This window comes from Peromyscus californicus, unplaced genomic scaffold, assembly GCF_007827085.1.
Source record: "Peromyscus californicus insignis strain IS unplaced genomic scaffold, ASM782708v3 Scaffold_5__1_contigs__length_169319896, whole genome shotgun sequence".
In the NCBI taxonomy this organism is placed as follows: Eukaryota; Metazoa; Chordata; class Mammalia; order Rodentia; family Cricetidae; genus Peromyscus; species Peromyscus californicus.
Window position 1 is genome coordinate 76970371 of NW_026294573.1, and position 17258 is coordinate 76987628.

A 17258-nucleotide genomic window follows, 5' to 3' on the forward strand; every position below is an offset into this window, starting at 1 on the left:
TTATTTCAGGCTAAATACTCACATCTGAAGATTTGAATCTCGGAACGACAGATGAGAGAGAACATGCATTTTTCTTTTTGTGTGTCTGGGTTACCTCACTCAATATAATTTTTTCTACTTCCATCCACTTACCTGCAGGTTTCATGATTTCACTTTTTATTACAGTTGAGTAGTATTCCATCATGTGAATATGAATCACATTTTCACTCCTTATCCATTCCTCAGTTGAAGGACATTTAGGTTGTTTCTTTTTCCTATCTATTGTGAATAGAGCATCAATGTACGTGGCTAAGCAAGTATCTGTGGGGTCAAGTCCTTTGGGCATATGCTAAAGAATGGAATGGGCTATGTGTAGAATTATTTTAGTTTTTTGTTAATTTTCTGTACTGATTTCCATATAGGCTATACTAGTTTGCAATCCCAACAACAATGAATGAGGGCTCTGTTTTCTTTACATCCGGTCCAGCATTTATTGTATGTTGGTAGTTGTGCTTATCTTAGCTATTATGACTTGGGTCTAATGAAATCTCAGAGTTGTTCTGAATTGCATTTTCCTAGTTTCTAAGGATACTGAACATTTTTTCCCCTTAGGTATTATTATATATATAGTTTTTCAGTTTTTGAATGTGTCTTCTTCTGACTCTTTGTTTTTTGAGTCTATACCGATATCCTGGATGTCCGAAGCAACAAAGGGACCCTCATTGTCTCCTGAGCTGACTTTTGGTGGTACTGTATACAGGTGAACCTTTATTCATGTCACCACCTGACTTCCTTAGGACATGCATGTTGGTTCAGTAGTTCTTTACCCTTAACTTTGGTATTCAATTCACCTTTGCTTAGTGAAGCCAATTCCAGTGCAAAGAGGTTTAAAAACATTTACTTATTTTTATTTTGTGTGTATAAATGTCTTGCTTGCATGTATTTCTTTGCACTGTGTGCATGCCTGGTGCCCATGGAGGCCAGAAAAGAGCATGAGATCCCCTGGAACTGGAGGTACAAATGGTTGTAATCTGCCATGTGAGTGGTAGGAACCAAATTCAGGTCCTCTGCAAAAGCAACTAGTAACCTTAACTGCTCAGCCATTTCTCCAGCCCCAATGCCTAGATTATTTGATGTCTATGTTGACTCTATAGGAGTTACCGGGGGAGTTCCAAAGTAATGCTAAAAACCAAATAGCTACAGGGTTTGAATTGGCTATATTCTAAGGGTCAGCAGTAGACAAGAATGTCGACTGAAATGACCATTTGTTTTAATTAACAAGGATTTATTGAATATACTAGGAATGATCTTGAAGGAATATCTTTAACTGAATGGCTTGGGAGAATCGACTTAATGACACTAACCGAGAAGGAGATGTTTGTGTCATACTTTGTGGAAGATGTTATGCCTTGATTAGCAAGAGCACAGCTCCTGATAAGACAATCACAAATACCCCTCAAGGATTAACTACCATTGCGAATGAGTTAACAACAGCAACAAAAATAATTAAAACAATCTGAAAATAGGACCAATGAGAGTAAAAGAGAGAAAAGAGACTTGAAAGAAATAAATTGCCATTGTCCATTTTAAGTATGGGGAGCACTTAGAGTTCAACAGAGTTATAGATAAGTAGGAGGAGATGGGTCCTCTCACCCCTAGCTGTCCAGTGGCACCTGTTCATATCAAAACTCTTTAAGAGTTGGGAAGTTACACATAATCTGATAAGTGACTGAGTCTAAGATCAGAAAAGGGCAATCTCAAGCTCCAAATTATTCATCAGAAAAGGCTTTGTGCATTAAATCAATTAAGATGGTGGATTTGATAAGGGGGCAAGTCAGCCTATGTAAGAAGAGGACAGGAATTTCCCAATATCTGGGGACTTAAAAAAAAAAATCACCGTATTGAGCCAAATCAGCACACTAGCTATTTTGCTTTTCCTTTATGCTAGTGTCTCTTTCTGCAGAATTGTATATTATTAAAAACTGCTTTGTTGTCACTAGAGTCTTGGGTTTGTTCTTTTATTCCCAACAAGCTGTGATCTAGCCTGACCTGGCCTGACCATAAACTTGTCTTGCAGCTTCAAGGGGGAGGTGCTGCAAGTTCACAGCACAGCTAATCAGCTTTGTCTTGCAAGTCCACTCTGGGTGGGGAAATGAGTGACTTGGTTTGCTTTTCTCCTGTTCCTGCAGGTGCTTGCCTGTCTCTTTGTCATAAGGGACAAACTGCAAGGGGGCTCAGTGGCTTTTGGGACAGAAAAAGACAGCTAATGGATCTGTAATATAAAAGTCCTGTTCCAAAAGACCGTGATGGGGTCATTGTTGTCTTTTATAGATCCCTTATATGTTACTCAGCTTTTTCACAGACTCTGTTTTCCAGCATGTAGCCAGCAGCTTGGAAAGTTTCCAGTCTTCTACCCAAGTCCATTCCTCCCACCTCAGTAGAGATGTCTGCATAGCAGTCCCTGCGCCCTCTGGTGTGCCTTTTTGTTACTGTCATCTACAGGGAAACTCAATGGGACACATCGGAGTGTGCAACATACAGTCATGTGCTATGTAACAGTGTCTCCACTCCCATCATTAATGCCTGGGGAGGTTGTAGCCACCTTTCTTGGTGTTAGTGCATTTCATCATGTTGACTCAAGGACAAAGCCACCTAATAACATTTCTCAGACTATACCCCTGTTAAGGAACTCTCCCAGCCTATCACAGTTGCTCCATAGACATTTATGATGATGTGATTTGAATTCAGGTAAAATGGAAAGGATAGGATAACAGGTCCTGAGCCATCATAGGATGTATGTGTTCACTGGATCCCACAGCTGTACTATATCTTTTGAGAGCAATGGTTAACTGATTCACTGGTATGCTGTGGTATTATCACGGTGCTACAGTCTTAGAGACTGTACATCAGGATGATGTGCGAATCTTGACATTCTGTAGTTCTTCCATTTTTGTAGGTCTCAAGTCCAGCACTCCTGCACACCTAAAACATCCTGGTATCCTTCTGCCATTTAGTTTCACCCTTCCTGTTTAGGAGCATTTTTTTTTTGTTTTTGTTTTTTGTTTTTTGTTTTTTGTTTTTGGTTTTTCGAGACAGGGTTTCTCTGTAGTTTTGCGCCTTTCCTGGAACTCACTTTGTAGACCAGACTGGCCTCAAACTCACAGAGATCCGCCTGGCTCTGCCTCCCGAGTGCTGGGATTAAAGGCGTGCGCCACCACCGCCCGGCTTTTTTTGGTTTTTTGAGACAGGGTTTCTCTGTGTAGCTTTGCGCCTTTTCCTGGATCTCGCTCTGTAGACCAGGCTGGCCTCGAACTCACAAAGATCCACCTGCCTCTGCCTCCCGAGTGCTGGGATTAAAGGCGTGCGTCACCACCGCCCGGCTAGGAGCATTTTTGTCAGTTTAGCTTGATATGAAATACTTCATGCCTATGAGAATTTGAAGGCCATTTAAGAGACAGAAATTACCTAAATGATGTCTTTCATTTTCCCTCTAGGAAAAACGCAAAGCAGAGGAAGCCCTCAGTGACCTCAGACGTCAGTATGAAACAGAAGTGGGAGACCTACAGGTGACCATTAAAAAGTTAAAAAAGGTATGTACATGGCATATAGACATTCTGGAAATAGCTTTAGTATCTCACTGTGTCTAAGACATTGAAAATGAAAAACATTTAGAATTATGTTGAAGCAGAAGAAAGAATGACATTACTGAGTCAGTTTAACTCCTTGAGAGACTCTGATTTTTAAAGCCCCCTCCCCATAGTTCTTCTAGCTCTTGGACCATCTGACTTATAACATGGGAATAATAAAATGTCTTATCCTTGCCGGGCGGTGGTCGCACACACCTTTAATCCCAGCACTCGAGAGGCAGAGCCAGGTGGATCTTTGTGAGTTCGAGGCCAGCCTGGGCTACCAAGTGAGTCCCAGGAAAGGCGCAAAGCTACACAGAGAAACCCTGTCTCGAAAAACCAAAAAAAAAAAAAAAAAAAAAAGTCTTATCCTTGAACAGTTCATCAAACCTACTTCTTTACTTTTCATTCACCAAGTGCTTTGAGGGAATCCCCTGCATGCAGAGGAAAGTGTGTTCCTTATTGAAACATTGTCTGTCTATGCCAGGTATCCCTGTGTTCTTAGCTTACTATAATGTGCATAGCAGATATTTAGTAAATATTAAGTGAAATAAAAATTGTCTTTTAAGTAGAAAGTTCCAGGTCTAACAATCACCTGATCATTGAGAAGTAAGAAAACATTTGTGGAAACAAGCAAAAGCATGTTTGATTACTGGTATTCTCCTTCTTGGTTCCAATGAACAGGTTCTTTGTACTCTCAGATAGGCTTATACATGTTAATGAGTGACTCTGGAGTGGGGCAGTGGGACAGGGGAGTTTTGTAGCCCTTACCAGCTTCCGTGGTGCAGATGCTTGTAGTGTTATTGACATCATGCTACAAATTCACATCCCCATATGCAGAAGTAAACTCTCACCTGTCACTATAAGATGGATCTATCTCAGAATTAAGCTCACATCTTATATAACTTAAGATATCACATCTTAAGCTCACAACCACATATAACTTGTGGTTGTTTCCACAAGTAGTGGGAATAGCTTAAGTAAACAGAACTAAAAATTAAATACTTCAGTATCATCAGAGGGCCATTAAGGGAAGGCCATTTCCTTCCGGTCAAGAGCATACAATCTATTTAACTTAACTTGTATAGAAACCTACCATTCTATGTTACCCAAAATATTAAGAGTTAATCCAGTTGGGCCAGGGAGTCTCCTGGTTTAAGGGATCACCCTTCAGGAAGGTGGATTCACCTAATGCCATGCTAAAGAGATGGGAGGGATGATTAACCGTTTAATATAAGATAATGGAGTTATCCTTCCCAGAAACTGCCTTCTGTGCAGTGCTTACTGAGTGGCATCCATGGAGCTTCCTTTCCTCTGCCAGCTTTTCTTTTTTTTTTTTTTTTTTTTTGGTTTTTCGAGACAGGGTTTCTCTGTGTAGCTTTGCGCCTTTCCTGGAACTCACTTGGTAGTCCAGGCTGGCCTCGAACTCACAGAGATCCGCCTGGCTCTGCCTCCCGAGTGCTGGGATTAAAGGCGTGCGCCACCACCGCCCGGCCAGCTTTTCTTAATTACCCAGGAAAGCCTAACTTTTGTTTTCTTCCATGTCTGTTCTAGGCATGCTTTTCCCAATGCAGTCTAAGGCCGCCTTATTCTTTCTCTCAACTCCTCCCCACCACATTTTTTTTGCCATGGGGCACTTGTCTGCATTGTGGCAGACCTCCATTGCTGAATATACCAGTCTTACCCAAAGGGCATGCCTTCCTTTTAAACATCTTTCTCCCCTGAGCAGCTGCAAAAATTAAGGCTTACCTGTCTAAGATTTTTCCTTTAAATTATAGTAAAATTGTCCTTTTGATTTCTTTTGAGTCTCTTATTTAATTTGTTTGTTATTGAGACTAAGACCCTCAACAGGGGAACCATATTTCCCCAGTAACATGTGGCACCCCAAATGAGACTGCCCTTAACATAAGCATCACTAGCAGTTAAGAAAAGTTAAGTTACAGTTAACTTGCCATTGTAACCCATGATCATCTCAGTCTCTGCAGTGACTGAGAATCATCTAGGAGTTCTCTATAAAGCAATTAAACCATGTTTATCTTATATGTAGTTGTTTTAAATAATAACTAGACCATCATACTATGAATAGATTCCAGAATTATGAATCAGCTTATCCATGGACTCTTCTAGTCATTGTCTTCATTTATTTCTATGAGTTCCCAGCTCTTTACATTGCAAGGATAGATGTGGAAATTGTTACCTGATATAACATATGATGAGGTCCTAACAGTGAGAGATCATAAGTGAGGATGATGAGGCCTGACCTGAGCCCTCATTGAAATTATACCATTTTTTCCGTATAACACATAGAAGTATTTTCTTAATATTTTCAATCCTTAACTTCTCATTTAAAACATAGTTTTAATAATGAATTATCCTGACTAACTGTAGTAATTGTTATTTTATTGACTATAATTTATTAAGATCATTCACTGAGTTTGAAATGCTAAATATGAACTCACTTTTGAGGATCGTATTAAATGAGGACTAAGTTCCAGATAGGATGAATGTGGCCTGCTCAAAATTATCCAGCTGGTAGAATCTGTGTTACTTTCCTTTCAGACTTCTTGCCCACTTGGTAGTATGTTTGCTGTATAGAACAGTAAAACTATTTATCGGAGAGAATGTTAAGTGCTCTCAAAAATTATAAAGAAAATACTTTAAAGAGTATTGTGACTGCCATTATTCTGAGAGTCTTAGGTTTTTTTTCCTTCATAATTTTCTTCTGTGAAGTTATAATGCATCTCTCTTTTTATTAGATATGTTGTGATAACCAATTTTAAGTTCAAATTATACTACAGGCATAGTAATAGAAAACAACACAGAAGTGGCATATTGAAAGACACACAGATCAATGGACATTATTGGAGAATCAACAGGCTTTCTTAGCAAGTGGTGCTAAGTAAACTAGATAAACACATGTAGAAGGCTGGATCCAGATCTGCCTCCTGCTCTGGAGGAGAGTCAATACAAAGGGTATATGAAAAGAAAGCAATCTAGCAGAAGGCAATGCCTAGAAAATGAGACAGTCTTCACCAGACAACAAACCCAGTTAATATGCATCTGTCAGTCACAATTAGTCACATGGAAGTCTTGTCACATGATAGCTTCTGGCAAGATGGGTAATGCTCATAGGTAAAGCACATGAGCATGATGAAATCTGGTAAACCTTTTGGCTAGTGCAGAAGCCCTCTGTTTGAGGACACCTGCAAACAAAACCTCACAGATCTGGGAAGTTACTTCTTCGGAGTCAAGTCTTTTTGTTTTTGTTTGCAGTACTAAGAAAATGTGGTACTTTGGGCCCCCCCTTTTTTTGACATTTCCTTTTGAGACATAGTCTTAATCTATTTCTCAGGTTGGCCTTGAATTCATTGTGTATCCTAGGCTGGCTCTAAACTTATGCTCTTCCTGCCTGTTCCTTCCAATTCTGGGTTCACAGTTGTATACCACCACAGCTGACTCATGGGAAAGTTATTTTTGTTTTAGATATTCTTGAATTCTGGTATGAATGTATCAGCCAGCAAGCAGACCTCATGTATGCACATTTATAATTTATTCTCTCTCTGTGCATGTCTAGCTTCACATCATGCTTATGTGCTTAGATATTAGTGATTTCATTTATTATTGTAAGCATTTTTAAAGTTCACTATGAAGAAAACAGGAGAGTCTGACATTAACACTCATTTTTTAAAAAAAATTTTATAGCTGATGGTTGTAGCAGGAATCTTAACAGGTCTTATTAAATGAGAAACACAGAGCCAAATACAGAGTTAAAAGCCCAAGATTGTGGTAATGAACACCTCTGTTTCTACTACTTATCTATATGTCCAGCACTTGAGAGGTAGGATTGTCAGGAGTTCAAAGCCAGCCTCAGCAAAGTAAGCAAAATTGAGGCCAGCCTGTATGATATGAGACTATCTCAATCAACAATAAAAAAAATTCCCACACTCTAACAGGAGGTAAGAATATTACAAAGTAAAACAAAGTGTTAAGCATACAGGATGAAAGAGAATGCCCATATTCTTTTAGCAAATAAGGAAAGAAAGGATTAGGTTGTTTTATTATGGAGTGGTTTCCAAAATGACTTTTGCAGTGCTTTAAAGAAAATACATTTAATAATAAAAGTCCCTCTCAAATTGTTTGTATTATTTAAAAAAATCTTGAATATTATAGATTTTGTCATTTAGTGATTTGTAAATCCATAAGATGTTAAAAATTGAAAACTGCTAGAATTCCCACATTAATATTCAAGCATATCTTTAATCTTCACCAAAATGCTTCTAAATGAGTTTCCAAATACCTATCTTTTGTTTGCTCTTTCAGCTTGAAGAACAGTCAAGACACATAAGTCAAAAGCAAGATGTGACAGCATTAAAGAAACAAATTTATGATTTAACAATGGTAAGAATCACCCTTCACTGGAAGAAATTTATTTCCTTTTAGATAGTGTCTTTGTTATTTTTCTCTAAGTATGATAAAGCACCGTGACCAAATGCAACTTGGGGAGGAAAGTGTATTCCATCTGACAGCTCTCAAGTAACAGTCCATCACCAGGGGAAGCTAGGGTAGGAAGAGAAGCAAAAACCAAGGCAGAACACTGCTTACTGCTTTATGCCCATGGCCTGCTTTCTTACATCCCTAGGACCACCTGCCCAGGGATGTCACCATGCACAGTGGGTCCATCCACATCTATCATTAATCAGGAAAATGCCCAACAGATTTGCCTCTACTCCAGTCTGATGGAGGTGTTTTCTAAGTTGAGATTACCTGTCACCAAATGACTCTAACTTGTATCAAGTTGACAGAAAATGAACCAACACAGACAACATGTACATATGCATGCTATTTGTTGTTTCTGTGATTCTGGAATAAAAGTTTTAAGAGAAACTGATAGTATAATTACAGAAAATCTATTTGAGTAACTATAAGACCCCTCTTATTAAATATCACTTATGAGTAGATTTTTTTTTAAAGTTAATTTACTTAAAGTAATGTGCACACAGTATTGAATGCTATCTTACTTTGGTTAACCTCATGCCTTTAGAAGCGTCCCTGCTTTTGTACGTGTGATTTTCCCTGCCTTCAGCTTTTCCTTAGGCCTTTTCTGTATGTTCCTGTTTCTGTTTGTTTTCTCTGTTGCAAAAATCAGTAACATTTACCTCTGATTTGGTTTTATTTTATATTACTCTCGAATATTAAAAGTGTTTTGCTTACTCTGACTCTTGAGCTGAGATTGCATAGCTTTCTATCTAGTCAGTTGTCATTATCCCACTTAGGAGAGAATTTTCCTAGCCTCACAGTCTCAGCCGTTCCCGACACTGCATCGTAGTTGTCTTTATTTGGTGTAGCACGAATCTTAAAAGGTCTTATTAATAAGAACAAACCCGGAGCCAGGTATTGGGGTGAATGCTGGAAGATCAGAGAAAAGAACCAGCCACAGCTAACCTCACCTCGCCAATTCCTCAGCTGATCTCGTTTCCTCAAACTGGAAGCCTCTGTGTCCTCACCCGAATGGATCTCAGCTGAACTACTGCTAAAAGCCTAAAAGCTTAACCAGGCTCTAGTTCCTGGTCCTCATGCCTAGTATACCTTTCTGCTTCCTGCCATCACTTCCTGGGATTAAAGGCACGTGTCACCAGGCCTGGCTGTTTTCAGTGTGGCTTTGAACTCACAGAGATCCAGATGGATTTCTGCTTCCAGAATGCTAGGATTAAAGGTGTGTGTGCCACCATTTTCTGGCCTCTATGTCTATCTAGTGGCTGTTCTGTCCTCTGACCCCAGATAAGTTTATTAGAGTGCACAATATATTGGGGGAACACAATATATTACCACAATTTTGATCATGACTTTCATGAAGAGTTGCTTGCTTTCTTGGATTCTCTGACTCTGTTCCTGGTTTCTTGTTTTAAAGGATTCTTAGTTAGGGTTATTATTACTATGATGAAATACCATGACCAAAAGTGACTTGGGAAGGGTTTATTTCACATATTGTTCTGTATAACAGTTTATCAAAAGCAGTGAGGGCAAGAACTCAAGCAGGGTAGGAATGTGGAGTCAGGATCTGATGTAGAGGGCATGGGGGAGTGCTGCTAATGGGTTTGCTTCCTCTGTGTTCCTCAGCCTGCTTTCTTTCTTTCTTTCTTTCTTTCTTTCTTTCTTTCTTTCTTTCTTTCTTTCTTTTTTTTTTTATAGAGCCCAGGACTACAGCCCAGGAGTAAGCCCACCCACAATGGGCTGTGCTCTCTGACATCAATCACCAATTAAGAAAATGTCTGCCAGGCTTGCCTATAGCCAGATCCAATAACTGCAACTTATATCAAGTTCTTATAGAACTAGGTGGTACAAAAATACTCAACCATCTTTGTTATGTCACCATTACTGTAAAGTTCTTTATTTTCCCTTGAAAATATTGATTTTGGAGGTCATGAAATGACAATTTTTATTGGATTGTTTTAATCTTGATATACATATATATGTACTCTCTCTCTCTCTCTCTCTCTCTCTCTCTCTATATATATATATATATATATATATATATATATATATATATATGCCTATAGGCAAGCCTGTCAGACATTTTCTTAATTGGTGATTGATATGGGAAGGCAGAGTTCATTGTGGGTGGGCTTACTCCTAGGCTGTGGTCCTGAATTTTTTTACTTCATTATAACATAATATTTCCTTAAATGAATTACACTCAGTGTTTCTTGTTTCTGGGAAAAATGAAGCAGTACATAACTCTCACACTCTTAACTTTCCCTGTTCTTCAAATCTTCTTGTTCAAAGAACCAATTATTGATTCAAATATTGTACATTGTTAAAGTTTAAAAAATTTAAATTCTTAATATCATTCTTTATTTTTGTATGTGGCATTTGTTACTAAACTATGATAGACCAGTGCTGGTCACTATACCTTTGATATGTTATTGGAGACAGACAGACAGACAGACAGACACACACACACACACACACACACACACACACACACACACACACACACATTTCCTTGAAAGTTTGTCTAAATGACTAAGTGAGTAGAAACATTATGTAGATCAGATTGGCCTCAAACTCACAGAGATCCACCTGTCTCCACCTCCTCAGTGTTGTAATTAAAGACAAGTGCTACCATGCACAGTTCATTTTAATTTCTTTTCCCTGCCCTCTCCTTTTAAAGTATTTATTTATTTTTACTTTCTGTATATGGGTATATTTCCTGAATGTATGTCTCTGCACCATATGTGTTCCTGGTGTTCATAAAGGCCAAGAGAGGGCATTGGATCCCCTGGAACTGTAGTTACTGATGATTGTGAGTCACCATGTGGGTTCTGGGAATAGAACACAGATCCTCTGGAAGAGCAACAAGAATCCTTTACTCCTGAGCCACCTCTCTAGCCCCCTAGTTCCACTTTTCATTCTACCTTGATGTGGCCACTTGGCCTCTCTTGTTTTCTTCTGCAGGACCTCCTAAACATTTGTTTTTAGAATGCTGCCTTGGTGCATTTTATTAGCATGATTACATACTGGAGGCAGGCTTACTTTATAAGGAAAAGGTTTTATTTATTTCAGAGTTGTAGGGATTCAAGATCATGGGACAGTGTCAGCTTAGCTTCACTGTGGACCTCCTAGTAGACAGTTGAAGCATGGAGCCAGAAGTGTAAACAGGGAGCAGCAACTGACCTCCAAAAATCACTTCCATATACAGCACCCCAACTGACCTAAGGAACACCTACTTGGCTTTTCTTCTTAAAAGGTTCTGTGTCACTTCTACACCTGGAAACTGGGGGAAAAGCTTTGTGGTGTGGGGTACACTCTTCTTTTTAATTAAGGAATTTTTTAGTTCATTTTACATACCAATCACAGATCCCCTTCTCCCTCCTCCTGCCCCTCCCATCTTCCCCCCAACCTATCCCCCATTCCCTCCTCCAACAAGGAAAGGTCTCCCATGGGGAGTCCACAGAGCCTGGTACATTCAATTGAGGCAGGTACAAGCCCCTCCCCCTGCATCAAGGCTGTGCAAAGTGTCCCACCATAGGCATTGGGCTCCAAAAAGCTAGCTCATGCACCAGGGATGGATCCTGATGCCACTGCCAGGGGGCCCCTTAAGCAGATCAAGCTACACAACTGTCTCCCTTATGCAGAGGGCCTAGTCCAGTCCCATGGAGGCTCCACAGCAGTTTGTCTAAAGTTATTATATCCCCACATTACCCATTGTCTTTCCTAACTCTTCTTTGGGGTGGCACCCATCATCTAGTCTCCAATTTCTAGAAATGTGTTTAAGTAATTTGGCAATTCATGATCCCTTCTTCCATTCCTTTAACTGTAAATGGTTTGTTTCCAATGTAATTTCATATTCATGAGGTTTTCTGGGAAGGGGAAATAGACCATCTGTGTGCACAATCAACTATTTGAACCACAAGTGTCCAGTGATTTCTCTTTTAAAGAAAAATGTAGCTGTGTGATGGTGGTGCACACCTTTAATCCCAGCACTCGGGAGGCAGAGCCAGGAGGATCTCTGTGTGTTCGAGGCCAGCCTGGCAGAGCCAGGAGGATCTCTGTGTGTTCGAGGCCAGCCTGGGCTACCAAGTGAGTTCCAGGAAAAGGCGCAAAGCTACACAGAGAAACCCTGTCTCGAAAGACCAATAAATAAATAAATAAATAAATAAATAAATAAATAAATAAATAAATAAATAGAAAAAAGAAAAAGAAAAATGTAAAATTTGATAACTATACCTGTCTATTATTAATTACATTTTCAAACAAATTAGATGATAGTATTTATTATTAAAAGCAACCAGTATAACTAATTTTGGGAAGGTGTTTATATATTTCATCTTGATTAATTTTCTAATAATATGAGTGCATTATTACCAGACCTTGTTTATTATAATTTGGGACTGGTGTCAGGTACTAAATGAAAAACCATTTTAAACTTTCATAATGTACAATATTTGAGTATATAATTGGTTCTGTGAATAGGAAGATGTGAAAAACTGAAGAAAGGCAGGAGCTTTATTTGTATGGGGTTATACTATGTACTGCTTCATTTTTCTAGAAGCAAGAAACTCTGAGTCTAATGTCCCTCTTGGTTCATTTTCTTTAGGAAAATCAAAAACTCAAGAAAGATCTTTTGGAAGCCCAGACAAATGTAGCCTTCCTTCAGAGTGAACTAGATGCTTTGAAAAGTGATTTTGCCGACCAGAGTCTGAATTCTGAACGGTAGGAAACTATTCATAATAGAGAGTCATTCATTAACTTTGGGGAAAATTATATATATATATATATATATATATATATATATATATGTATATATACATATATATATTTCTAATTATGGTACATTTAATGACAAATTTCCATGTCTCTCTCTCTCTCTCTGTGTGTGTGTGTGTGTGTGTGTGTGTGTGTGTGTATGCATGCTTAATCTTTTTAAAAGAGTAACTATTTGATTATTTGCCTCGTAGGATAGTGCAGGACTTGACAAATGTTTGGTTTAGGGGGCTGGGGGAAGAAAATACTGTGTAAATACAATCTTCTGTTAAAAGTGCTTTTCAAATAGGAATGCTGGTGTAAAACATAAGAATAAGAGTTATTAATTATTCAGTGCATTTGTTTTGAGGTATTGGTGTTAATAACTTAGAACCTCTCATAATCAGAGTCAGGCATTCTATGTAAGAGATAAAGATGTATGCATATACAGAGAGTAAATTTGGGCATTTGGGGGAAATGGTTTTATTCATTTTCATACTTCAATCAGAATTAAGGCTTTGTAGTATTAAACTGTACAACTTTTACTGGATATGTTCTTTCTGGATTGTGAGTTCAGCATATATAAAATAAAAGAAACATACTGTTGCCCTTTAAAAATTTCAAGTTCAGTTGGGAAAGCCAAGACAAAAAGTTAAGCAGTATACACTGAGGGTCAGCAGTAATACCATTAGCAACATCAGGGCTGGGTAACTGCCTTGTTTCAGCCCGTGTTAAGGAAATACAGGAGGTGAATACTGGAGCAAAGGTCAGCTTATGTTGGACCAAGGACAAGAGGACCTAGTGGCAGTAATATCTACGAACACAACTAACATTGACATCCACCAGGAGCATCCTTAGCACATTATTAATGTTTATGCCTTCATCCATAGACTATCCTATCTTGTAGGAACCTTTATTATCGCCACATCACAGATGGAAAAAAAAAGTCTTACAGATGTTGTAGGTAAGAGGAAAGTCAGAGAAACAATGAAATAGAGAAGAAAGACTGACTTGGGAAGAAATGATCAGACTGTTGTACAAAAAAATGGTTTGAATAGGAAATACCTTTAAAAACACACTAAAAACTGGTAAGCTAGTTTACAGACATTCTGAAAGGGATCAGAATTTTTGACTGAGGAACTTAGATTCCTATATGCAATTGGATTTTACCTCAGCAGCAAAAGACAGATTTTTACAGATGAGGCATGGTAGCTTGTAAGGATTGGAAGCTAGTGCTGAGATCTGCTGTGCCTCATGCTCATACCTGCTGTCTCATCTCTCCTCACTGAAACCTTACGTATAATTTTTCAGGGATCTGGAAATAATCCGAGAGTACACAGAAGATCGCAGTAGTCTTGAGAGGCAAATTGAAATCCTCCAGTAAGTTCTCATATGAAATGCTCATTGCATTTTAGCTAATGTTTGTGTTACATGTGGCACATGTTTTATTAACTATTTGCCATGTCCAGAGTTCAGGTCACTGTTTGTTCTTACTGCAGTATATTTGGCATGTCCACTTCACTTCCTGACTCATCTGCCTCTAACTAAATTACTCTAACGCAGTCTAGTTCTCAAGGTCCCTCCATGTCAGAAAAGCGTATGTCAGACACCTATCTGTATTATTCCTCTGTGAGGAATTCAGTCTTCACCTTCTTTGCTCTCTACTGCATATCTGGAGAGCTCCTCACATCCTCACATGAATGGGATAATCGGATAGCATTTAGTCATTCTTTCTCACTTTATTATGCTGACTACAGATATACATTTTTTTTTAGTTTTCTTTTCTTTGTTTTTTTAAAAAAATATTTCCTAAGAAATTCTATCCTAATCTATCAACTTCACAACTAAGTTGTAGTAATTCCGTCTTCTGAGGAACTTTCTCAAGAAATCTTGATATTCCCTCATTTGTTTCACTTATACAGTATATTCTTTGGTTTCCAGTCCACTAAATGGCCTGGGCAAATGTTTCCAGTTTTTAATGTTCATTAACTCTCTATGGTGGAAAGTGCAGAAGTCACTTTTTATATAGTATTATTAATTCATTTACTTGTTAACTCATACAGTAGATTTCTCAGTTAGCAGCTTTCATGGGTGAGGAACCCCTGGAACTGAGGATAGAATAGTGAGAAGCAGAGAAAAAAAACTCTCTGCTTATGCGTCTAGGAGAGAAGAGGAAGACAGAAACTGTTTACTCATAGAAATAAATGACAGATATCACCAAAGGAGAGAGGTATGACAGAGGAAAAGTGCATTTCCCCCATGGAGAGCTATGGAAGGTTAATAAAGTGCTCGTGGTGGGAGTGATAACAGGGCTGTGATATGAAGGATGAAGTGGCTATAAACAGGAAAATTAGATAGTCTATGAGACAGGGACTCTGTGATCCTCATTTTTTAGCCAAGAGAAGCAGATATTAAATGACTTTCATGATATCCCATGAAGTAATTACTAAAGTTCGTATTTACACCCCAATCAGTCTGAGATCAGTAACTAAGTGTATGCTTGATACTGAAATACCATCAGGGTGTAAAGAGAATGAGATGTAGGAATAGCCAGCATGCTATAGCATGATGCATCAGTGCTTGGGGCTGAGTTGTGTGAACTGGGAGAACAGAGACTTGCATTAAGCCTATTGGCACAGGAATTATTTAAGGTAAGAGCAAGTGCCATAGCCCAGCAAATTTATTCTTAAAATTCTCCCAGGCCTTCAGGAAAGAGAGCTAATCAATTCAGTCATTGCACTTTGTATCTGTTTCTGGGGTTCAAAGGGAAAGGAAATAGAAGTTTACAAAATGTGTGACATATCTGTACATTGTGAATGTCACTACCTGAAATTAGAGTGGGAGCATTGATCCCCTAGTACTTCCTGTATCTGTTTGTCAACTTCTTTCCTATACAGAACAGCTAACCGGAAGCTGCATGACAGTAATGATGGCCTCAGGAGTGCGCTGGAAAACACTTACAGCAAGCTCAACAGATCCTTGGTATGTGATGTCATCTTACAAGATAGTCTGTTCTTTCTCATGATCAAATGTTTTGGCATAGGAACATCATGTGATATTTTATAATAACTTCACATTGATTTTATGATGAGACACTCTTGACATAAAATAAAAATTTTCTAAATTAAAAATATGTTTTGCCCATTTGTAGAAATAAATGCAACGATGTTAACCAAACTCTTAAATTGTATATTCTAAGAGACTAGAGAAAGTTGCTGAACATGGGATTTTAGGCTTGGAGGATTTAATAATATTAGAGCTAGTTAGAAGGAAAGCAAAATATAAGAAACAGTGGGAACTCTTGTGATCATAAAAATAAAAAAATGTTTCCAGTCAAGAAGAGGCAGCTAGTTTATCTTCCCTATAGCAGATTCTTGCAAGAATGAAGGCCTTGGGTTTTGGATTTTAAACCCTCCAGTAGGAAACAAGTTTCCTCAGATTGCACTTGCAATGAAGCCTCTTATGGCACTTTAGTGACTCAGCTTTAGGCAGGAGAGTCTAGGACCATATTAGGATGCAGAATAGTCACTCAACAAGATTATGCTTCCAGAAGAGACAAATCTGATGTTGTGGGGTCCTGGCAAATCTGAGGAGCTAGCAGACTCTTGTGGAATGTGCACTAGCGCCGTGTAAGAGCTAAGACTGATCAGGAAGAGAAACTATGTCTGTTAGCTTTGCTGAAACTTTCCAAATGATGTTTTCATGTTTATATTTGCTCATGTGGGAGTCATAGACTTTTTATTTGGGGTTATTTTGGGAGTTAAATTGCATGGGTTTGCATAAACACATATATCTGTGGTAAAGAAAATGTCTGCATACTAAACAAATATTTGTGTATTACAGCGTATAAATAACATATCACCAGGAAATACAATTTCTAGAAGCAGTCCTAAATTTAATCACCATTCTTCTCAACCATTGGCCTATGACAGGTATGTAGCACCTGCTTCTATTATTATCTGAGTTGTACATTGAGGTTGAAAGACAAATTATCTTTGAGCTGAATTAAAATAAGGAAATATATTTAAGTAATAATTTATATTTATTATGATCTAACATTAATGTCCATAAGTTCAAAAAAGAAGAAACAGTAAACATATTTCCTAGAGGGCAGTTATTTTCTCAATATGCTTTGATTTATTGTGTGCACATCCACCATTCTTACCTCTAATCATGTCCTAGTTTGTTGCATTATGGATGGTGATTGTTTTGAGCCTTTTGTCATGATCTGTCAGTGTTTAATATTAAAAAAAGTAAAAAAGTAGAAAATGTGACTAGGTTTATCAGGTACTAAATATTAAAACACCCACCAAGATATACCAAAAATTAGAATTAAAGTTGCAAAAATTAGAATTTAACTTGACTCTTAAGAGACCAAATAATAAACAGTGATTATTTGTGTGTGTGTGT

General features: G+C 38.2%; 1 protein-coding gene across 1 annotated transcript in view; it reads left to right on the forward strand.

Moving 5' to 3' along the window:
• Rasef (RAS and EF-hand domain containing) overlaps positions 1–17258 on the forward strand; it is a 71932-nt gene that overhangs the window by 26688 nt on the left and 27986 nt on the right. The window contains exons 4-9 of the mRNA XM_052716796.1: positions 3474–3569; positions 7926–8003; positions 12703–12818; positions 14160–14228; positions 15746–15830; positions 16692–16780. Of these exons, the coding sequence (XP_052572756.1) occupies positions 3474–3569; positions 7926–8003; positions 12703–12818; positions 14160–14228; positions 15746–15830; positions 16692–16780 (533 nt within the window). The remainder of the gene's footprint in view (positions 1–3473; positions 3570–7925; positions 8004–12702; positions 12819–14159; positions 14229–15745; positions 15831–16691; positions 16781–17258) is intronic.